Here is a 24,529-nt window from a genome sequence, read left to right as displayed (position 1 = left end):
GGAGAAAATAATACTGTTTAGTCAGAACACTATAAATAATAAACATATTTATATGGTCATACAAAAAAAGTCCAATTTTCATTTTTTTGCAATATTCACTCGATTGGAATGTTAAGCGCGTATCGAGCAAACTCTTTGTTTGATATACTTGAGTGAACTTTTTACCTAGTATTTTTTCGTTTTGGTTTGGGGCCGATAGGCCCAAGCCTATACCTTATGGTACATGCCTCATTGAAAATCTATTAAAAAACTATAACGAATTTTTGTTGGATTAGGTCATCAAATCATACCGCCACAACAATAAACCATACTCCAAAAACCTAACACAAAGTCATCATTTATTGCTCCAATTAAGCTGTGAGAAATTTATTTTGTTCTATTGCAATAGTAAATATAGCATGTGAGCAATTGGAAAATAGTGAAATGAATAATATACCGTTTGATGTTAAAAACTATATAAAATCCAATAACATAAGAAATGGAATGTTTTAAAATAAAAGGAATATATAAAAGTTATATAGGCTATGCAAAACAGCGAAAAGGGAAAAAAATGAGTAGTTTTAAATTGATTTAAAATAATGAAATATGCACCTTAATTGATTATTCATATTTGTACTCCCACCGACACAATGAGAACCTCAAGATAGATGTGTTAGCATATCTTCTTTTGTCATAATTTCCGTCTTAGACACACCAGCAAGTGTTACTCTTTCATTCAACATTTTTTTCTTTGTATGGGAACTCTTACCAGTGCTGTTAGAGTCACAAGAGATGCCTCTTAAGTTTTAAAGAAGATTGATGAATTTGGATCAAGTAAACCAAACACTTCTTCCTTGAATATCTATCATCAACATACCACATCCAAAAAATGAACTCAAATGTTGAGATAGAAAAATTAATAAACAAACCAGAAGCATTTGCTAACCCAATGAATGATACTCTCATAAAAAAATCCAACGAAGTTTTCATTATCTAAACCCTTCTAAATATACTTTTCATTACTTTAGGTATAATTCCATCACTACTTCATTTTCTGTGAAATCTAAGATCTTATAGTATTGACAAGTTTTTAATAATGCTCTATTAATAAGAGATTAAATTCAGACTATATTAGAAAATAAAAGTGTTGAACAAAAATACAATTATAGAAATTAGTTTTTTTTTTAAATAAATATTTATGAAATCTTAGATCTCACATAGGTTACTTTTATCAACTGCAAAAGTTTATTTAAACTTTAACAATATTCAATCAATTAACAATTAAAAAGAGGTTATGTTGGAGGATAATATTGTTCAAATAAAAACACAAATTTAAATAATAACATTATTCAAATAAAGACACAATTTTAAAATTTTGTAATTATAAAAAAAGAATTGTAGACATTTAAGAAATCTAAGAACTCATATAATTCGCTATCATTAATTGCTAAAAAAATGTTTAAGCTTTTAACAATGTTGTGCCAATGATATATTAAAGTCAAACCATGTTATAGAATAAAAGTATTTGAACAAAAACACAATTATAGAAATTTGTTCTTATAAAAAAATTAATTACGGGCATTTGCTAAATTTAAGATCTCATATAAGTTGCTTTCATCAACTGCAAAAAGTCGTTTAAACTTTTAACAATTCTATTATAGAAATTTGTACTTAGAAATAAATAAATTATAGACATTTGTGAAATATAAAATCTCTCATAAGTTGTTTTCATCAATTACAAAAGAATGTTTAAGTTTTTAACAATACTCTACCAATGAGCAATTAAAGTCAGGTTATGTCAAATAATATTATTGTTCAAAATAAAATACATTTGCAAAAATTTATATATATAAAAATAAATTAAAGACATTTTTGAAACTTAAACTTTCACATAGTTTGAATTCATCAACTATAAAAAATTGTTTAAACTTTTAAATATGCTCTACTAATGAGTGACTAAAGCCAACCATCTAAAGAATAATATTGTTCGAACAAAAATATAATTGCAAAAATTTATTTTTCTAAAAAAATAAATTGCATTCATTTGTGAAACTAAAGATCTCATAAATTTCTCCATCTTGATTTTTGTCTTAGCTGCATGAACATGCATAAGTTCATAATTATAACTGTTGATTTTCAAAGCAATAAATCAATCACCATAATCCAAACCTACAACCACTTCATCACCTATTAATAGGAATGCACATGACTGGTCGCTGAGTTTGAAAAATTTCATTTATCTAGAAAAGAGACCTTTATGCTGTAAGTAATCATCGGATTAGCATTTAAAATAATTGTTGTTCGAAAACGTGAAATTGTGAATTGGCCTAATGCCCAGATTAGTGTATGGTAAACATTTTTTTTTAAAAGCAATGATCAATAGACAAGCATAAAAGTAGTACTTTTTATTAATGGCGGGGAAGTTCAGAAATTACATAATACTCCCATATAATGCGAATTATATAAATAATTGATTTTTAACTGATAATACATGACTCCTAAAAATTATTTGAATTTAATGGTTTAAATTTTAGATTTTGAAGAAGCATATATATATATATATACAAGATTAAGACCTTTACTACTTGATTTCTCGACATCAAGAACTTTTTGAACCCTACACATGTGCCATTTTAACTTTGATGTGTATGCAATAGCTAGCCACATTCAAAGTTTGTCATTCATATTATTTAAAAACAATGTGTCACGTTATATATCTTAATTTTTTAACCTCATACTTTAAAATATTTATATGATATTGAAGAGATAATAAGGCTCAATTTTGATGACTCAATCTTTCCAAATCGAGGGTCAATTTAATCTTGTTTATAGATTTTGGATCCAAAATATTAAATGGAATCAGTCAGATTGAGTATAGATTTGGATGTTGAGATGAGTTTAGTTGAGTTATGAATAGCAATATTTTATGGGTTCCATTGAGATGAGTTTCACTTTTTTAGGTTGAGATGAATTTAACTTTTTAGGTTGAGATATATTAAGTAAGTTGAGATAAGTTTAAATTTTTTATGAAAATTTGAAAAAGCAGTGGACTCCATCAATAATTGGATTTAGATGAATTGAGATAAGTTAAATTTAGTTCAACAACCAAACAAAGCCTGATCTGATTCGACATTTCATGTTTTGTATAAGATGAATGTTAGTATTCACAATGAATAAGTGTTCCAAGATAGTTTTCTTAATACAAACTTTACTACAGAAGTCAAAACTAGAGTTACGAAGGAACTTAGGTTTTAAATGATGTCTAGGGATTGACTCGATAGGAAAGAGTGGCGGTTTTGCAATTTTGTGAAAATATCATGTTAATTTTAAATTTCATAATTTTTTTACAAGACATATTAGTGTTTGTGTTAGTGTACATAATCAATCCAAGAAATGGCTTTAGACAAGTTTTTATGGATACCATGAGACTAGTAAGAGACCTTTGTCATGGGGATTATTATCAGCAATCAAACCAGGAGGAAATGTACCATGGTGCATTATAAGAGATTTTAATGAAGTTTTGTGGAGCAGGGAAAAGGTTGGGGTCGAGCAAGACCTAAGAATCAGATGGTAAATTATTAGGGAGGCTTTAGAGAATAATCAATTATTTGAATTGGAAAGGTTTCATAAAGGAGATTATTGCCAATGTAGAATGAAAAGACTTATTTTTAGAGAGTAAAATAGAATATTTAGTGTCAAGATGCTCAGACTACAGACCTTTACTTATGTCATGTAAATAGAAGTGACAGTTATGGAGAAGAAAAAAGAGGTTATTTAGATTTGAAGCTAGTCGGCTCAATGATGAAGATCGTGCAAGAATTATTGAAAAGGAGTGGAAGGTCAAAGCTAGACCAGTTGCAACTATGGCAGAGGTTCAAGAGTATCTAGTGTAGTGTAGTGCGACGCTACCAAGGTGGAATAGAAGAAGAGCACCGGTGAACGAAACTACTATAAGATAAAAGTTTAATATGTTAAAAAGGTTACTTGAAGAAGAAGCCCTAGTAATGTGGTAGAAACTAAGCAATTATAAAGGGAAGTTGATAGATTATTAGAAGAAGAAAATATGAAATGTAGGTAGAGGGTTAAGAGCAATTGGTACAAAAAGGGAGACAGAAATACCAGATTCTTTCACGCTTGTGCTACATAAAAAAGGAAGAATGATAGTATAATGAAGATATGTGACTCTTAAAATCAAATTAGAACAAGAGAGGCAAGTATAAGGAAAGCTTTCTAGGATCACTATGTGGAGGTTTACAAATCTTCAAATCTTGAAGATGGGGCAATTAGGGAATGCTTAGGTGAGGTGGAAAGTAGAGTAACAAAAGTAATGAACTGCAAACTGTAGAAAGAGTTTACAAGAACTGAAGTAAAAGAAGCACTCAAGAATATGACCCCTCTAAAATCCCTAGGACTTGATAAGTTTGGAGCTTGTTTCTACCAATCTTATTAGAGTTTGGTAGGTGATGAGGTAAGCAATGTTGTTCTTGATTTTTTAAATGGTGGAAGGTTAGATAAATCCTTAAATGCAATAGATATAGTCTTGATTCCTAAAAACAAAAGTCATGAGGGGTTGGAGAGTACAGGCCTATTAGCGTATGCAATGTTTTGTATAAAATCATTATAAGAACACTAGTTGATAGGCTTAAACATGTTTTGCCAGAGGTGATTACCCATACACAAAGTGCTTTTATCCCTGGAAACCTTATAACAGATGATATAGTTACAACCTATAAAGAGGGAAAGAGGGTAGCATGACAATTATATCAGACATGACAAAAGTATATAATAGAGTGGAGTGAGCATTTTTGAGGGGTATTATGAAGAAACTGGGGTTAGGAGAGAAATTGATAAAACTAATAATGCAGTGTGTAAGTACTGTCCATTACTCAATTCAAATAAATGGATAGCCAAGAGATGTCATTAATCCCACAAGAGGGCTAAGATAAGGAGATCCACTACCCCCTATCTTTTCCTTTTGTATGTTGAAGGTTTCACTACTATGATCAATAATGCAGAAAGACAATGGTTGTTTTAGTAGGAAGAGGGAGAGCTAGATTAAATGGTTGAGGAAACTCTAGAAGAAGGGTTTCATGTTTTGCAAAGCAACTCTAGAAGATTGGGAATGGCTGAGGAAACTACTAGATATTTATAAAAGATTATCGGGACAAAGGCTGAATCTACAGAAAACCTTAATAGTTTTCAGTAGAAACACAAGAATAGATACCTGAGAATTGTTACTAAGAAAGTCAGGGGCTATAACAAGTGGAGATTTGGAAAATATTTAGGTCTACCCACAATTGTGGGAGATCTAAGTATAATTCTTTTAGGGGCTTTACGGAAACAATATAGAATAAGATTCATAATTGGAAGAATATGCTTTTGTCACCTGCAGGGATAAAAGTACTCATCAAATCAATCCTTCAAGTGATACCAACCTATGTTATGAGTATGTTTAAGTTTCTAAAAAGATTGTGTACAAAAATCTTATCTCTATTCTCAAAGTTTTGGTGGGGTAAGTTGGATTAGGAAAAAAAAATACAATGGAAGATGTGGGAAAAGGTAGGGGAGGAAGGGTATAGGAGGCTTTAGGGACATAAATTGTTTTAATCAAGTTTTGTTGTCCAAGCAGATGTGGAAACTCATAAATAATCCTTACTCTCTGATGGGAACATTTTGAAGGCAAGGTTAGGGACAAACCCATCTTATCTTTGTAAGAGTATTTACCATTTGAGGGGTCAATGCCTTTGGTTAAAGTAGGTATGAGATGGAGAGTTGGAAAAGGGGTAAAAATTAGGATATGGGAGGATAATTGGTTGCCTACTTAGAGTACTTTTTAGGTGCAATCACCAGTGAAGATTCTAGACCATAATGCAATTGTTAGTGAGCTGATTAATCACCTTGATAAGAGTTGGGATGAAGAGATAATCCACAAGGTGATGAATAAGAGGCAAAAACCATATGTAGTCTACCTCTAAGCAAGTTAGGATTTAAAGATAAACTAATTTGGGAGATGAGCATAATGAAATGTTTAGTGTAAAGAGTGCATGTTACAGTAGTATAGAGGAAGAAGCAGATGGTGGAAGAACAATCAAATATCAATCGAGCTAAACTAGGGTGTCAAAGCATATGGAAGATGAGAGTGCCATATTTAGTTAAGATTTTCATCTGGAAAGCAATTAATGAGGCAATACTACGAAGAGAAATCTGTTTTCTAGAAGAGTAACTGAATTAACCTTATGTCCTATTTATGAGCAATCAAAGAAAAAATGTCTTGCATGGCGGAGCTGTGGGGTAGCATCTAATGCCTTGGCAGAACAAATACGTGTGCAACAAAAGTGGAACATAGGGGTGTAAGAATAAACCGACAAACTGGAAAATCGGCCCGGATTGGACCAGTTGGTTCAGTCCGGTTTTCGATCGGTTCGATTTGGAATCGGTTCTTTCATTTTAAAAAGGGGTCAAATCCAGTCCGGAAACGGTTTTATGTTTTGTAACACCGAATCAGACAGGACTGGTTCACATATTATATATATTTTATTAATTTTTAATATTATATATAATATATTTTATATATAATTATGTATGAAATAATATATTATAATTTATAACATAATATTTTAGTTTTAAACATGAATATTTATTTGCTCACATGTTTTAAATATAAAATATATATATTAAATACATTTTATTGCCTAATAAATTCTCAATATATTTCTTTTGATAAATATATTAGTAATATTAATATATTTAATATATTAAAACCGAAAAACCAGTCCAGACCAGAACCGGTAAAACCGGACATACCGGTTTAGGGAGGTAGTCGATGCGTAATCAATTTTTAAAAATACAAAATCGGTACATACCGGTTCGGTTCTAGATTTTATCCAAAACCAGACCGAACCGGACTGATTACACCCCTAGTGAAACAGTGTAGAGGAAGATTTTAGTAGTCTATGTGGGAGACTATCCTCGGGTTTATATATGTAGAAGCTGGGAGATGTAGCATGTGTTTTAAGGAAAATATGGTTTAGGAGAAATAAGTTCATATTTGAGAAGAAATTTGAGAGTCTAAAGGTAGTGTACAACAGTGCCATATCTGAAAAAGAAGAATTCTAACAGGTTTAAGAAGATGCTTCTCTTGTAGTAGATAGAGAACCTATTCTAGGTAGCAGAGAGGGTAGATGGCAGAAAGCAAAGAGAGGCTTGGTGCAGGTCCATTGGAATACATCATTTGAAGGAGATACTTGCAAAATGGGTGCAGGAATAGTAGCCTGGAATTCTGATGGTGATTTGTTAGCAACCTTATGCAGGGCCCAACTACATGCTAATCAACCAGTATTAGTTGAAATCTATGTCTTAGGAGGGCTCTAATTTTCTGCATGGAGATCGACCTTACCGAAGTAGAGTTTGAAGGGGATGCTCTTGCTGTAGTTGTACAAGTTAATAGTACAGAGATAAACTGCTTGTGGTATGGTCAAGTAATTGAAGATATTAAGAAAGTTTTCAGAGACAGACTAACATGGAAGCTGTAGTACACACCTAGAGAAAGGAATAAGGTAGCTAACCAATAGCTAAGTTAGCATTAAAATATGAGAATCAGAAAGTATGGTTAGAAGAAGGTCTTTCCTGTATTCGTAGTCTTATTTTGCTTGAAAAAAGTGAAAATTGCTAATTTAAATTGCAGAACAATGCCTTTCTCACGAGGTAAATGCTGAAAATGATATTAGTTATTCGATGTATTTTAAATAAAGTTTTATTTATATCTGTTTGATAAATATTTATATTCTCTTTAAAAAAGAAATCTATTTATAAGCTTTATTTAAGAAAAAATATTATTAAATAAATCTAGGTTGATATTTGAATTCACAGTATCAGTATCTATGCCCAGGTTTCGTCAAATTTAGCTTTTTTTTTTTTTTTTTTTTTTTTACGTGTTATTTAAATTGGAAAATGAAGAACGAAAAAGAAAACTGCTCTGTATATTATGGACATATAAATACGAGGCCAGCTGCTTTTCTTGTGCTCTAGGTCACTCCATCTGTTTCATTCCGTTGAAAATCCGAGAGCAAAAGGCCCATTGCCACACTCGCCCAGTTCTCTTTTCCGTTTTGACCATGGCGCCGGATCCAAATGCCAGTGGTAGCGGCACGGTTCCGTCGAAGGAGCCAAAGAGGAAGAAGGATGACAAAAAGGAGGAAGATCTGGTGGGTTTGATTTTGTGAATTCGTGTATTGTGCTTGCTATGGTTTTACAATTTTTTTTTTCGTTTTACCCGATGCTCAGAGTTGTCTTGGGATTTCTTAGTGGGGTTTTCGTATTTTTTTAGTCTTGAAACTTAAAATGCGTGGTGTGTTTCGCAGTCGGATGAAGATTTGGCGTTGAAACAGCAATTAGAGTTGTATGTGGAAAGGGTTCAGGATCCTGATCCTGGATTGCAGAAGGTTGCGCTTGAGAGCATGAGGTAATCCATATTTTCTTCTTCTTCAGGCTTAGAAATTGTGAAGGTTTTACTTGGTTAGGGTTTAAAATTATTTAATAATTTTTACCCTTTTTTTTCGACTGTTCATACATTTTCTCCGTTTCTTTGACTCGTTATATTTTGTCGGTTGTTTTGGTTCTTCAAAGGGGTTCACGTTTGGGCTTACAGATTGATTTGGAATGTTGAACCGAGAAGAAGCTCATTGTATGATAGGAGAATCTTTGTAATGCGTGGGGAATTTTGTCTCGAATGGTAGTCATTTAGGGTGAACGGTGTTGGTCACGTGTGGGATGTGGTAAGCGTAATCCTATACGGTGAGAAATGGTGTTGAAGCTTTCATTATGCGGTGAAATATTTGAGGCTTAAGTTTCTTGACAAATTTTAATTATATTTAATGTTGAAAGCAGACTGTGTAATGAAATACCAGGTGCACTGAATGCTGAAAAGAGATAGTTTAATGAAATAAATGATTAAGGCAATAAGACTCACCCATTCCCTCAAATTTCCCCAAGTTTTAGCTAATAAACCCATTTTTTTCTATTTTAGCGAACCACTTTTCAAGAACGCCATATTTCTTATTCCTTTAATCTCTATCCAGTCCATGTAGATAACTTTCTTAAAAAATCTACTCCATGTACTATTATTCTTCATTGTTTATCAATTCTTTCTTGTTTTTTTTAACAAAATCAGTGAAGAGGGGTGCAACCCTAGTATACAAGGGGCATACAAACAATCAACTAGAGGGATGAAGAAAAATAACTCGGTTCTAGAAATTCCAGAAAGCTAGAGGAGCAGAAATTATCATGTGCAATCCAAAGATGAAAAGTATTGAACATAATGGGGATTAGTAAATAAATAAACATATTTTTCCTAAAACTTAAATAAATAATAAGATTTCTGGTATTTGATAGACAAGAAATTTCATCCAAGCTCAAAAGGTTAGTTATTTCATGCATCTATTGCAATTATTGGTTTTATCATTTGTTCTTTATGGTAAAGTTAATTAGGACAGGACCAAAAGGAAAAAAAAAATTAAAGATGAAAATTCGAAAAAGAAAAGAGTCATCTAACTTTAAAATATTGACCAACAAAAACATTGGTCAAGAGAGAATGGTAGATAAGGTAAAAAAGTAACTACTATTATGGGGTCTTGGATAAAAAACATTAAAAGAAATTTGGGGCTGATACAGGTACTTCCCAAGTGATCCCTCAAGGTGTATCCTAGAAGCCAAAGGGTGGGTTTGAGATGAGCTTTAGACTTGGACATCTTGGGTTCGATCTCGCACTAGAGTTTCCCTGGATTACTAATACATGGTTTGTATCTGGGGTTTTCTTCCAAAGGGTGGGTGTGACCTTGCCTCAGTGAGGTTTTATGTCAAAAGAAAAACATTTGCTTCCCAATTGTGGGGAGCAAGTGCAGCAACCCCAAAATTATCCTTAATGTAGGGAAGATGTGGGGCTCAAATGAATGTTTTTGCCAAAATTTAGCTAGAAAGCTATTTTGGTAAATTGGGTGGATGTGCTATAAGTGAAGCACCTATATTTTTCAATAGGCCTAACAATCTTTTTATATTCAGTTCATTTTTTTTTTTTTTTCATTTCTTTAAATGACAGGGGAATCACCCCATGGCAGAGCCCTTAGGACTCACCCATGGAACCTAAACCCCTGGGGAGACTAGCACAGCAACCCGCTGTCATGGCCTCCCACTTAAATCACAGTTTGATCCCTTGGGGAATTGAACTTGTGACATGGGGTACATGCACACAAGTTCGCTCTTACCACTTGGGCTACCCACGGGTGGGTTATATTCAGTGCATTTCTATTCATAAATTATTGAGCATTTGACATCTTCTTACAAAAGAATATAAGAATTTAGATATATAATACCATTACATGCACAAGAGAAGTACCAAACTTAGAACCTTTCTATCTTACGGTTCTATTCATCTTTTTGATGGAATGGGAAATCAAAGAGGATTTGTAAGGTCCCCATCATCAAAGCAGGCTACTAAGTGAAATTAGCAGCTGACCATAAGTACGAAACTGCGCTTAGAATGTGGCCCCCTTTTGAAATTTTTTGTAGACCTTTGATGTATCTTGAGATAAAAGGTATTTGTGACCAGTGAATCAAGGCCCTTCTCTGATGGATGGTCTAAGTAGCATTGAGCTGTCTTGAGTTGTTACCTTCACTAGCAGCCCCTTGAATGGTGGTGATGCTTCTGAAAATCTTTATGCTATTTGTGAGTTGCTATGCATCATGAATATCATACTGTGGTTTGACAGCATGTAAAATTTTATCTTGTAGACAGGAAATCCGGACCTCTACGAGCTCCATGACCTCTGTCCCAAAGCCACTGAAGTTTCTTCGTCCTCACTATGGAACTCTGAAAGCATATTATGAAATGATGCAGGACTCAGATTTGAAGGTATGACATGTTTGGTTGGACACTATCTATTATACAGTCATTCCATAGCTTGTCTAATTATTTTTCTTGTGAATACAGAATTACTTGGCAGATATACTATCAGTTTTGGCTCTCACCATGTCTGCTGAGGGTGAACGGGTATGCAATAGTTGTTTTGGGGGTTGAGTAGTATTTTTCTCTTGCTTTTTATGAAAAAAAGTATTTTTCTCTTTGGCGTTTGCTTCAGTTTATTTTGCATTGCTGCTTCATTTGTCTCGCACCTTCTGTTTTGGCTACATTTTCTAAGCTATTCGGCATATCCATTCATGTATCTTTTGCTTACATTCTCATGCCAAAGTCGTAGTAAGTTCACTAGATATTTGGTGGTAATATTTTCCTGAGATTTCTATTCATTTATTTGTCCTTTATATTTTCATATCCATTTTATTGTACCAACTCTTTCAGGAGAGCCTAAAGTACAGATTGTTGGGTTCAGAAGGTGATATTGGTTCATGGGGCCATGAGTATGTAAGGTGAGTATTGTTAGATGTGTTAGCTCTACGTTTGGGTACTAGAGTTTTTATTAGTAGTGATTTATTTGTTTGTATTCAGGAACTTAGCTGGAGAAATTGCGCAAGAGTATGCTAAGCGACAGGTAATAAATCAATCTTATTGAATGATATGATAATTTGTCCATTAAAATCTGGTTTTAGGTACTAGGAACTTTAGCCTTGTTTGGTTACACAACACAAACTATCTCATCTCATCTAATTATAACTACTTTCTCAAACTCCCACACAAAATACAATAAATAATTCAACATTTTCAAATCCCAAAATAAAATTAATAGTAAAAAATTATATTTAAACAATATTTTATTCAACTTTCAACTTTTATCTCATCTCATCTCATCTCATCTGTGTAACCAAACGAGACCTAAATCTTCTCTTTCAGTTGGTGAATGAGAGCTCTCAATTCATGTGGATTTACAGCTTAAATCAGTTAAAACTGGTTTCATATGAATCTTGAGAAGCACATTAAGTGCTTCTGTACTATCATGTTCTATGATATCATGTACTACGATAAGCATTCTTCCACGACTTTAATGGGATGTATTATGTGTAAGGTGTTGGAGTTGTATTACACGTTGTAGTAGTGGGACATGCATTGATAGTTAATTTTCTCAAGAAATTTATGTTCTATGGTGCTACACGTTGGGTTTTTAAGAGCTTTTTATTTAAACTATGAATATATTTGATTTTCTTACACCATAACAGAGCGAAGAAGCTGCAATTGATGATCTTATGGAGCTTGTTCAACAGATAGTTGCTTTTCACATGAAGGTATGATTCGTATTTAATCTTTTTCCTTTTTTGATTGTGCAATAAGGTGTATGCTATGATTCATGATTAGAAATGAAATAGTTAACTGGGAAAATCACTAGTACGTATCTGGGCATGCTAATCTTCGTTAACAGATAAGACTTCATCACAAAACAAGGAATATTTGGCTTGTGTCATAGGCAAAATCATATGTTCTCATACAAAGGCATTTGACCAGAGAAAAAAAAAAATGGTTGGAATCACACCTTACAAAAAATTAGTAATATTCTAGACTCCTTTTTTCCCCAACATTTGCTTACCTAATTTTTTCCAATCTTTCTGTTTGTAGCCTCAAGAGATAAGTTATGGGAATCTTGACATTGCCGATTACAAAATTCTCAGCCTAAAATCCGGACTGAATTTATAATTCAGCAAGATTCTGGGAGAGAATTAGGCTAGGTTCGGATACAAAGTTTGTTTCAACTCATCTCATCTCATCATTATAACTTTCCCAAATTCTCACACAAAATATAATAAACAATTCGACTTTTTCAAATCTCAAAATAATAATAATATTAAAAAATAATATTCTAACAATATTTTATTCAATTTTTAACTTTCATTTAGAACTATCTCATCTCATCTCACTATCCAAACCACACCTTAATGTGCAAGCATTAAATAGCTACTTAGTTAAGAATTGATCAGTCCAATCTACTTTGCCTTTCTTATCTTGTAATGAAAGTGTGCAGCCTTGCATGTAAGATACTACACTATAGGATTGTTTTTTGGATTCTAATAAATTTTTAATGCTCTGCAGCACAATGCAGAACCTGAAGCTGTTGATCTTCTGATGGAGGTACTTAGCAGTATTGCTCTTTTAACCCTTCTTTAGTTGTGCTTCCCACTCCCTTCTGTTTTTGTTTTGTTTTTCTTCTCTATGGTGTTTATACAAGGTTGAAATATGTTATATCTGATGAATGCCAGGTTGAAGACCTTGATATCTTAGTTGAGCATGTGGACAGTACGAATTTCAAAAGGACATGCCTCTACCTTACCAGCTCAGCAAGGTAGTGGGATTATTCCATAATTTTGTGGAGATGTTGGCCCGACTGATTCATCTTTTGATGCTTAAGAAGCTCAAATTTAAGACGGAAAGAAATGAGAACAGTATTTCCTCCCCATGTTAGCACGGTCTGGAGGGTGTGGTTGAGGGTAGACCTATCATATGAGTGTGTAACTTACCAAATATATATATATATATGTATATATATATGCATATAGATACATACATACAGTTGTTTGTACATGTATACATACATATATGTACTTACAAAAAAAATTGTTTACATGTATTGCCGGTTATCATTTGGCTATTTATTGCTCATTTTGTGGTCAAATTACATGGAAAATTATTATTAGTTTTATAAATAGATATATGTATTTGAACAACTGGCATAGGCATGGGATATGAGCTTACTACCTAAACAATTAACATCCAATATGTCCTCACTCTTGTTCACGGATCTGGAACACCGTACTTCATAAAATTTTTAACTACTTTGATGCTCGTTAAAGATCAAGAATGAAGAGGTTTTTATGTATTTATTTATTATTATTATTATTATATATAAGTAAGAATGCAGAGGTTCTTATTATTTACTGAAGAATATTCTGTGTCGTATATCTTCTGTGATATGTCAAATGCTACACGAGCACCCTAAATTAATTTTCATGTATGATCAATAAATTACTAGCTTTTTCCTTGACGTTGCTCTCTCTCTCTCTCTCTCTCTCTCTACCATGATTTGCAACATAATGCAGGTACCTCCCTGGTCCTGATGATATGTTGGTCCTGGATATTGCCCACCTGATTTATTCAAAATTTGAAGAGTATCCAAATGCACTTCAGATAGCCCTATATCTGGATAACATGCTGGTTTGTGCTTTCTTAGATTTCAATATGCTCTTTTTTAATCTATTATTTCCTGACCATATGATTGTGAATGATGTTTCTGTTCATGTATTTGGTGAATAGTGGCTTGAAGAATTAGGTTTCTTCATTCCTCAAAATTATCTTATGATCTGGTTCTAATAGTTCAAAGTATCTGTTGGCAGTATGTGAAGCAGTTGTTTTCAACATGTGATGATCTGCTACTAAAGAAGCAATTCTGTTACATGCTTGCTCGACATGTAAGTCTTGAACTCTATATGATTTGACGCTTTTAGTTTACATTGTTCATGGACACCTTTATATTTTAGAGATTGTGTTACATCTAACAGTCTTTATGAAAGAGACTATTTAGCAAGATCATGCACCATTAGTTTTATTGGGAAGATGTGGAAGGGAATTTCCAATGCCCATCTCCCATGCTGCTATAGAAAGTAACTTGCGGTTATAATAAATTGCTGGTCGTTGTCGAGTGATGTTATTAGTATTGTTAAAGGTGATAGGGGCACTTAAAAGCCCAAACGCTGCGGTTATAATAAATTGCTGGTCGTTTTTGAGTAATGTTATTAGTGTTATTAAAGGTGATAGGGGCACTTAAAAGCCCAAACGCTGTCTAGAGACCAGGGGATAAGCACAAGCATGCTCCTGATTGAAGTAAAGCACATATTTCAAAATTAATGTATAAAATAACAAAAAAACCCACAAAATACAAGAAAGGTTTAAAAGCAAGATGGTAATATATTTAGCCTGCTAAGTCAATATATTAGAGTAATGCAAGCTGAAAATCAAGTAATCAACTAATTACATAGATTTAGGAGATTTTGGTCAAACATCATTGTGCGATGGGGTGCTTAGGTGCTGTTTGGATGGTGAGTTGAGATGAAAGTTGAAAGGTGAATAAAATGTTGTTAGAATATTATTATTGTTTTGAGAGTTGAAAAAATTGAATTGTTTATTATATTGTATGGGAATTTGAGAAAGTTGTAATGATGAGATGAAACATTTTCACTATCCCAATGGGGCTTTAGGTTTAAGATCCTATATAATTTGTTTGAAATTATCACTTTTCTTTTATTACCTCTCAAAAACAAAAAAAAAAAAGATCCTATATAATTTGTTTGAAATTAACCATGTGGTATTATTATGAGTTAATTAGAAAGAAGGGCCTTTATTAAATTTTTTTGTCTATCAGTGTTAATTGAATATGAGTTAATTACAGATTGTCACGTGTCAACTTGAACTTTTTAAAATAATTATTTTTTAAAAAAATAACAAAAGAAATTTTATAATGAAAACATATTTTTATTTAAATATATCAGCCTTAGGAAAAAAAAATTGGAACGGCTACCATGGTTGTGGGCCCACCCACGTGGTAGCCAAGCATTACTTAAACATTACATTTTATATCATTTTCTTGTGCTTTGCTGGAGAATACATATATGGTATTGATAGCCACTCATTAAAAAAATTGTTTGATAGTCATTATTAAATTAAAGTAGATGCTTGAACCAAAATATACCAAAAGGTTCATGACCAAAAAAGCGCAAGAATTTTAGGCATTGACATCTATGCTAACATAAGCAATCAAATGTCATTCCATCAAGAAAGGCAATTTGGACTATTATATCGAGTTCATCACATATGAAATTATGTGGAGCTATGATATGTAATGATCATCAATATCATCTAAATACTTAAGAATATTTGTTTACATCATTTTCTGGGTCTTGAAATGATATTTTATATTGTTTTTTTTTTCTAAAATTATAAAAACATGCTTTTTTGTACTTTAAGCTCGCACAAATGCCTCAAAAAGAGTACTTTTGTGAATGCACTTCACTTTTGATAAGCAAAGCGCTTTGGCCTTGGTGCATTGCGCTGAAGCTTGCTTTTAACAACACTTGATGTTATGATGAAAAAACTTGAGAACCAATGGTTTTCTTGGAGTTGAAACCATTGGTCCTTCAGCATTTTCTGTTGGTGCGTATTTCTAAATGAGGATTGTAAGATCTTGTAATTTAATGTTATTTTAGGTACTTAAATGTGTTGACTGTTGATAGATAGTTGTTAAAGAGAGGGTACAAGTGGTAAGGTGTCCATGATCAAGACCTAGATTAGACGCCTGGGCTGATTACATGCTTGGAGCCTGTCCTTCTGTCTGAAAGTTGTCAATTTAGCTATACATATATCTGGGGTCTTTCGTACATAGTAGTTGTTAGCTTACTTTCTTTTTTGTTTGTGATGCAGGGTGTTGCATTTGAGCTAGATGATGATATGGTTGCAGATGATGATGATCGGGAGGCATTGCAAGATATAATAAACAACATCAAGTTAAGTGAAGGTTATCTCACACTTGCTCGTGATATTGAGGTCATGGAACCCAAATCTCCTGAAGATATCTATAAGGTTTGAATTTTTATTTATTTATTTGTATAATCAATAATGCTAGATAAGATTTGACTTAAGGACAACATTTTTTTTTTTTTAATGAGTAAGAGCAACTATATTGTAATTATAAGGGCAGCAACCTAGTACACAAAATTTTACAAGAAAAATACTAGTAGAAATTAACACCAAGGAAAAAGAGCTCAGAAATCTAAAAAATTAGAAACATCTATGGAAGCGTTCACAAAACACCAATCAAGGAGTTCAGTAAACAAAGTTGTAAAGCCGGACTCGTCTTCTGATGGTCCTGCTGGCATTCCATCTCTAATTGCACCATGTCAAACAAGAAAGGATCACATTCTGAACAACAATAAGGTTATTCCTACTAAACCTTCTTTTCTAACATGCCAAGAGTTTCGCTACTCACCTAGGCAAAACCCAATCTACTCCAAACATCTTAAAGACCGAACACCACAAATCTCTGGCATTATCACAATGAAGGAGGAGATGATTAACAGTTTCTCTGTTTCTTTTACGCATTCAACACAAATCTATTACTATAAAGTTCATACTTGAGCTATTTAGAGCCCAGGTATATTGATATGGTTTAGTTGTGACTGCTCTAATGTTGTTTATTATTATGTTGCATTTCTACCAACACGTGATTTCCACGCGTTGGTTATGGTTCTTCTTTGTGACTTTTGGTAAAAGTGCTCATGATTTTCTAATAAATCTCCTAGGAAGTAGGGAAGTATTTCGGAAAACTGAGTCTCAAGTTCATCATAAATGGTGCTATTGTCCTCTACTGTTAATGTTAGTCATTGTATGAATAACTTGTATATTATGATGGCTGCCTTGTGTTGGTATGGTTCTTCTTTGTGGCTTTTGGTAAAAGTGCTCATGATTTACTAAGAAATCTCCTAGGAAGTAGGGAATTATTTTGGAAAATTGAGTCTCAAGTTCATCATAATTGGTGCTATTGTTCTCTACTGTTGATGTTAGTCATGGTATAAAGAACTTGTATGTTGTGATGACTGCTATACCATTGCCATAAAAAAGTAATTCTATTTTTCTTTTTTCTTATGTACTTAGTGTGAATCTCTCATACATTTTAGACTATCCCATAGCACTGCCTCTATTTAAAGATGAAAGCTGGTAGGTAAGTGCTATGATTTCTTTATTTGGAGACCTTGGAAAAGCAGTCTTCTTATTCCTTTTTGTGTATTGTATATGTAATTTACTTTATTTATTTTTTAATACAATTAGTCATTATAAATATGTAGTTGGTGGCCTGTGTAATTAGATAGGTTAAATTCATGATCAATTCAATGTTTGGTCAACAATGCGTGTAATTTTATGATTAAAGTTCCTCTTATGGGTGCATTAGTTACCAGCAGTAAATTAAAACAAAACAAAACAAAACCAAGCAAGCATAGAGAGAGAGAGAGAGTGTTTCTCATTGTGTTAAAATGAATGTGTATCATTTTGACTAATGCACTTTCTCTTGTGTTTTCTTAGGCACACTTACTTGATGGCCGGGCTAGTGCTGGTGCGAGTGTTGACTCAGCTAGACAAAATCTTGCTGCCACCTTTGTTAATGCTTTCGTGAATGCTGGCTTTGGTCAGGTAAAATGTGCTATATGCATGAGAAATAACATACGGGTGTGAGTTTTCTTGATGTTTCTCATAGTTTTTTCTTAAAGTCTTCTTTAACTGTCTCTTTCTCTTTCCCTAGTAGTTCTCTCCGGTGATTCTCACCAGTGAATCCATTCTTTCTGTGTTTTTTTATTGGTGCAATTGGTAGAGTTCATTAATGCAGCTAGAGATGCTGAGGATAGAGATTGGGTGTCTCTTGAAAGGCTTGGATGTGGGCTTGAAGAGAGGAAGACAATGGATGGGCTGATGGACTAAATTGGGCTGAAAGATAAAGCCACACAGCAGGGTTCAAATGGGCTAGTAAATGGGAAAGGAGTTGATCTAAATTGAAAATTGAGTTAAAAGTCTCCATAAACCAGGTCCAGGGTAAAGGAAAAGGCCTGCTGAGTGGCTTCTTTCTCAACCTAATTAAAAATGGGTTGTTTTATGAGGTGGGCCCTCTTCCTCGACCCCAGTTGTCAAAGCGTATTCAAAGCCTTCTCCCCCATTGTCAACTAAGTACAGGTGGCTCAGCTGTCTTTCTGAAAGTCTGAGGCCCTTCACAATGTAATACAACTGAAGCTTAAGGTGCCTTAGAAGTTTTCCATCCCTACAAGTTCTTTGTCTCCAGATTCAGTTTCTATTTCTTTTCTCCTTGCAAGAATCTATCTAGCACAGAAGGGCCCAAATTGGAGGTAGCAATAGTCCCCTAAGAACCAAATTTTGTGCAAGTGGATGGTCTTCCATTTTGGTATGGATGTTGACTTGGTAGCTGATCCTGTAGACAAAGTGACCTTTCATATGCCTTTAGTTGCTATAAGATTTCGACATTACCCATGGGTTATACAATGAGGTCAAATCTGGCCCTCAAGAGATGAGTTTAAAGTGAAGTTATACTATAAGGTTTTGGCATTATCCATAGGTTTCCCGTTCCCTTGGAAGAGCATTTGGAGAGTGAAGGCCTCTTCAAGAGTGGCTTTCTTCAGTGGACGATGGCATTGGGAAAGATTTTGACATTGGACAGGAAGCAGAATCTCACTTTGGTGGGATGTTGTTGTATGTGATGGAAGAATGGTAAATCCATTGAACATATTTTTCTTCATTGTGATGTTGCGAGAAATTGTGGTGTTTGCTATTCAAGGAATTTGGTGTTGAGTGGATTATGCCTAGAAGGGTGCTTGAATCGTTAGTGGGGTGGAAAGGATAGCAGGGACATGATAAAGTTTTGGTAGCATGGAGGTTGGCTCTTTTATTTGCTTAATGTGATGTATTTGGAGAGAGCAGAATGCAAGGACCTTTGAAGATAACGAAGCTTCAATGGTATAGCTGACAATATCACCCCCAACACCCTTTACTCGTGGATAACAGTGGTATAGCTGACAAAGATCACCCCCAACACCCTTTACTCATGGATAACAGCACATGAGACTGTGCTTTTTCTTGCTTTTCAGAGTTTTTGAATTGCTGTTTTTCATTTTATTCTGAAGAGGAGCTCTCTTATATACATCCTGGTTTGGTTTGGTAGATGAGATGATCTCATCTCATATAATCATTACAACTTTCCCGAACTCCCACACAAAATATAATAAACAAATCAACTTTTTCAAATCCCAAAACAAAAATAATATTAAAAAATTAGATTCTAATATTATTCTATTTAACTTTCAAGTTTTATCTCATCTCATCTCACATGTGTAACCAAACAACGCAACCCTTCTGCCAACTCATCTCATCTCATATTCTAACTGTTTTGCTGCAGGATAAGTTAATGACAATCTCATCAGACAATTCCAGTGGCGGCGGTTCTTCTGCCAACTGGCTTTTCAAAAATAAAGAACATGGGAAGACTAGTGCTGCAGCAAGTCTTGTATGCAACCTTTTACTGTCTAGTTTATCTCTTCTTATTGAGCCAGTTTGTTGGATTCTCATTGCTGTTTGTCATAACAGAGTATGATTTTACTGTGGGACGTTGATGCTGGACTTGCCCAAATTGACAAGTACTTCCACTTAAGTGACAGCCATGTCCTTTCTGGTGCATTATTAGGAGTTGGGATTGTGAATTGTGGTATAAAGAATGACTGTGATCCTGTAAGTTCCATTAGCTATATTTCTTGTCGCAGACCATATGATCTTGAATTGTATATCCGTTCTTACTCGACTTCTTTTTTTAGGCACTCGCACTTCTAGGTGATTATGTAGATAAAGAAGATTCATCCATTCGAATTGGTGCAATAATGGGCCTTGGAATTGCATATGCTGGTACCCAAAACGAGCAGGTGAAGTGGCTTGCTTTTTGTCAATATATATTTAGGGCACAGAAAACATGTTTATAGTGATGGATGGGCACCTCTTTGCTAATGGCGGTGAAATTGTTTACCGATCCAACAAGATGCATGCTTGATTTATCTTCTGGTTACTGAAAGATTGATAAATTGAGAACAATTTTTTCTTTTGGGTTGAAAGATGTTTGTAAGTTGTAACCTTTGGTTGTAAGTGCTGTTTTTATCTTGATTTTTAGTGTCTTTTAAATGAAAGCTAACTTATTTACACTTCTGTCAGATACGGAGAAAATTGGCTCCTATACTCAATGATGCCAAAGCTCCATTTGATGTAATTGCATTCACTGCAATCTCTCTGGGCTTGGTATATGTGGGTTCCTGCAATGAAGAGGTTGCTCAGGCGATTATATTTGCATTGATGGACCGAAGTGATTCAGAGTTGGGAGAGCCCCTCACTCGGCTATTGCCTCTTGGCCTTGGTCTCCTATACCTTGGGAAGCAGGTAAGTTCACTACTCCTTTAGAGACTTTTATATATTTCATTCTTGGTGTTGTTCTAACATAGGTGTTGTTCTAACATATTTGGGACCCTGGGTACCATAGACTATTAGTGTGTTTTCTTATTGCATGGTAAATTTTTCAATGTGGCCAAAGATGCCATACTATGTGAGAACGTCATACAAACAGTTCCATTCTCCCTGATTATTCTTTGATCTGTATTTGGTGTTTAACAGGAAAGCGTGGAGGCAACAGCTGAAGTTTCTAAGACCTTTAATGAGAAGATTAGAAGATACTGTGACATGACACTACTTTCATGTGCCTATGCTGGAACAGGGAATGTTCTCAAGGTATTCTATTGTACCATTTACAATATGAGTTTCTATTAGCACAAGGTAGCTTTTAATCATCTTTCCGTATAGGTTCAAAACCTTCTGAGCCATTGCTCACAACATCTTGACAAGGGAGAAACCCACCAGGGTCCTGCTGTGCTTGGAATTGCTATGGTAGCAATGGCTGAAGAATTGGGGCTTGAGATGGCAATTCGTTCACTAGAGCATCTTTTACAGTATGGCGAGCAGAACATCCGTCGTGCTGTTCCCTTGGCTCTTGGTCTTCTTTGCATATCAAATCCTAAGGTATTTGGAAAAGGATGACTTAATAGTGGATGGTTGATTGGAAAAGCCTATTCATGTCTCAGTTAGCTGGTTTAACTATAGATGACTATTAACCTGCTTCTTAGAGATCTTATCGAAAACTACTTCCTAGGGATATGTAAATTAATAGAACCGATTTAATAAATTAGGAATCACTGGACTCCTAGATTGCCTTTTGAGGATGTATTTTATCTTCTCTGCTGCTTTCTGCCATATGCTGGTGATCTCGCCATTCATTGTTTTTACAAGTAATTGAAGATTTTATTAAAAACCATTTAGAAACTACTCAGTAATTTCAAGAAGGATATAACTTTGATTTGTTGAAATAAGCTTTTTGAATCTATTTTAAATCCATACCTTGAGTGTAATCAGTTATCTCATGTTAAACTTAATTAATAGTTTCTTTTCCGTGATTTTCCTTGCTTACCTGTTTTTTTATTGTCTCTTTTGGTCAGGTCAATGTTATGGACACATTAAGCAGACTTAGCCATGATACAGATTCAGAAGTAGCAATGGTAATATATTAGAACTAATTAATTGGATATTAGAATTAATTACCTATCAATGTCTATTGTTATTTTTATAGCTATTGTTTGAGGCTAATATATATATGTACTTGGATGCTACAGGCTGCTGTAATCTCCTTGGGTTTGATAGGTGCAGGAACCAACAATGCTCGAATAGCTGGCATGCTTCGCAATCTTTCAAGCTATTACTACAAAGATGCCAGCCTTCTTTTCTGTGTAATGTTTCTATTGATTCTTTGGTTTAATTTTCTTGACATTATTAAATAGCATTGACAATCCTTTGCCATTTTTTCAGGTTCGAATTGCTCAAGGTCTTGTACATTTGGGGAAGGGTTTATTGACTCTTAATCCATATCATTCTGAACGGTTTTTGCTATGCCCGTAAGTAATCCTTCCACAGTGAAACCTTTACAAATTCACTCCTTTTAACAGTATCTTATCTTTACTTCTGTAAATGATCAATTCTAGAGCCAGCTGTGACCTGAGGGTGGCTTTCCAAGTCCCCTTTTTTTTCCCCATTACATGCATAAGCATTTGTCTCATCTGACAGGACGGCACTTGCTGGAATAATAACAATGCTGCATGCATGCCTTGATATGAAAACTATCATCTTGGGAAAGTATCATTATGTTCTCTACTTCCTTGTTTTGGCAATGCAGGTCAGTGTTAGTTTGTCTCACTTTTTTCCCTCTCTTCAATCAGAGCTAGCAATTTTTGTCACACTCGGAAATTAGACACAGACCCAAGGCCAAATTAGCTGATTAAGGTTTAGGGTTATTTTATATACATGACATGAATTGGACTTGACACGACCTGAAGGTGAACCCAAGATTACAACAGAAATAGTCAACTAATCTTTCAATTTGGTAGCTTTAGGAGGGAAAACAAACATGTAATTTAATTAACTAATTAGCTTTTCAACTATGCGGTGACAGCCAAGAATGTTGATGACTGTGGATGAGAATCTCAAACCTCTTTCCGTTCCTGTTCGGGTGGGCCAAGCTGTTGATGTTGTTGGCCAGGCCGGTCGTCCCAAAACCATCACTGGTTTCCAGACACATTCAACACCTGTTCTTTTGGCTGCTGGTGATCGAGCAGAACTGGCTACTGAGAAGTAAGCATTCCCATCAAAGTGGCTTTGGGAACTTTACATTTGAAAGAAGAAAAAAGGTGGCTCTATAACCTTCTGCTATTTAGCTTGTATATTAACAGTTGAACTTTTTATGCAGATATATTCCTCTGTCTCCCATTCTTGAAGGCTTTGTAATCTTGAAAGAGAACCCAGACTACAGAGAAGAGCAGTAGAATTGATTTGGACCAAAGTGCATGGAAACTGAGAAGGTCATTAATGCTTGTGAGGTTCTAGCAACCAGATCATTGGTAAAATTCATGATGATTTGCTGGTCTCTGGCGCATTTGTTCTTTTACTCAGAAAATTAGGTGTCTAGAAATTAGCAAACGTACAAATTTATAGACAGCATATGTTATGCATATTTGGCACTGTTTTCAGAAAGGTTTTATCATTTTTTTTCCTCGTAATCGTGGAAACAAGTTTCTTGCTGAATTGAGATACGCATGGCCTTTACTCCCTGTTCATTAAACTATGATGAAAGGTTAATGGAACCGATGGCTGCAATATCAGCATGGGTGGATAGGCCTCTTGTAGCGGCATCGTGAAAGCTTCTATTATCATATGGTTCTTTTTATTTTCAGATCAAGATAATATTGTTATAATGCCTTTTCTTTTGTTTTTTGGTTGAGGTATATGAATATCTCCTGGAGTTCACAAATCTGGGTTGAAACTTGCACGTTCAAAAGAATAAAACATTCAAGTTAACAAACCGAGTCAAACCAAAGTATCTTTTAAAAAATTAAGAAACTATACCAAGTGCTAAAGAAATTTGAAAGCGCTGCGCCATCAATCGAAATGGACTACTACATCATGGTGCGTCCTCTCCCATTTTGATTTCCTCCGCTCTTGTAAACTGAGACTATTGTAATTATGAGTTAGGTCTGATTTGATAATACATAAGAAATATGAAAGTTGAATAAAATATTATTATAATAGAAGTTTTAAATTATTTTTATTTTGAGATTTTAAAAAATTGAATTGTATATTTTATTTTGTGTGGAATTTGAAAAAATTATATAATTAGATGAGATGAGATAGTTTGTGGAAGCAAACGAGTCGTAGTAATTCCATGAGAAATAAAAATGAAAATGGTCACCAAAACTGAAACAACAACAATGGCAAAAATACTATGACACCGTAATAATATTGGTTGGGCATTATTTCTTTTTCCTATGGTTCATTAGGTAGGTCTGCAGATGTGTAATGTCCATCCATATGTTGGAATTTTAAAAAATAATTTTAGAAAATGAGATGAGAATTATTGAACTTTTTAAAATTTAT

General features: G+C 34.1%; 1 protein-coding gene across 2 annotated transcripts; it reads left to right on the top strand.

Annotated features, from left to right (window-relative positions):
* The first annotated feature begins 7,959 nt into the window (after positions 1–7,959).
* LOC122304035 (26S proteasome non-ATPase regulatory subunit 2 homolog A-like) lies at positions 7,960–23,834 on the top strand. 2 transcript variants are annotated; one of them, XM_043116057.1, is made up of 25 exons: positions 7,963–8,183; positions 8,340–8,440; positions 10,765–10,885; positions 10,964–11,023; positions 11,330–11,397; positions 11,477–11,519; positions 12,142–12,207; positions 13,007–13,045; positions 13,174–13,256; positions 14,011–14,125; positions 14,305–14,379; positions 16,385–16,543; positions 18,041–18,148; positions 19,917–20,024; positions 20,105–20,245; positions 20,329–20,433; positions 20,717–20,938; positions 21,170–21,283; positions 21,356–21,571; positions 22,045–22,104; positions 22,219–22,332; positions 22,412–22,497; positions 22,667–22,775; positions 23,052–23,230; positions 23,346–23,834. In XM_043116057.1, exons 1-25 carry the CDS (start codon positions 8,094–8,096, stop codon positions 23,419–23,421), a joined length of 2,658 nt encoding a protein of 885 aa, XP_042971991.1. In that variant the 5' UTR covers positions 7,963–8,093; the 3' UTR covers positions 23,422–23,834. The 2 variants fall into 2 exon arrangements, with proteins under 2 accessions (XP_042971992.1, XP_042971991.1); XM_043116058.1 differs by lacking the exons at positions 22,667–22,775; positions 23,346–23,834 and having other exon boundaries at positions 7,960–8,183; positions 23,052–23,210.
* The last annotated feature ends 695 nt before the right edge of the window (positions 23,835–24,529 follow it).

Source organism: Carya illinoinensis, chromosome 3 (assembly GCF_018687715.1).
Source record: "Carya illinoinensis cultivar Pawnee chromosome 3, C.illinoinensisPawnee_v1, whole genome shotgun sequence".
In the NCBI taxonomy this organism is placed as follows: Eukaryota; Viridiplantae; Streptophyta; class Magnoliopsida; order Fagales; family Juglandaceae; genus Carya; species Carya illinoinensis.
This window is presented reverse-complemented; position numbering and strand designations above follow the sequence as displayed.

Coding starts and splice junctions, on each gene's coding strand:
- LOC122304035 (XM_043116057.1), top strand. CDS start 8,094: ATGGCGCCGGATCCAAATGCCAGTGGTAGCGGCACGGTTCCGTCGAAG. Junction 20,246..20,328: donor TAAAGAATGACTGTGATCCT/GTAAGTTCCATT, acceptor TTCTTTTTTTAG/GCACTCGCACTTCTAGGTGA. Junction 22,498..22,666: donor GAACGGTTTTTGCTATGCCC/GTAAGTAATCCT, acceptor CTCATCTGACAG/GACGGCACTTGCTGGAATAA.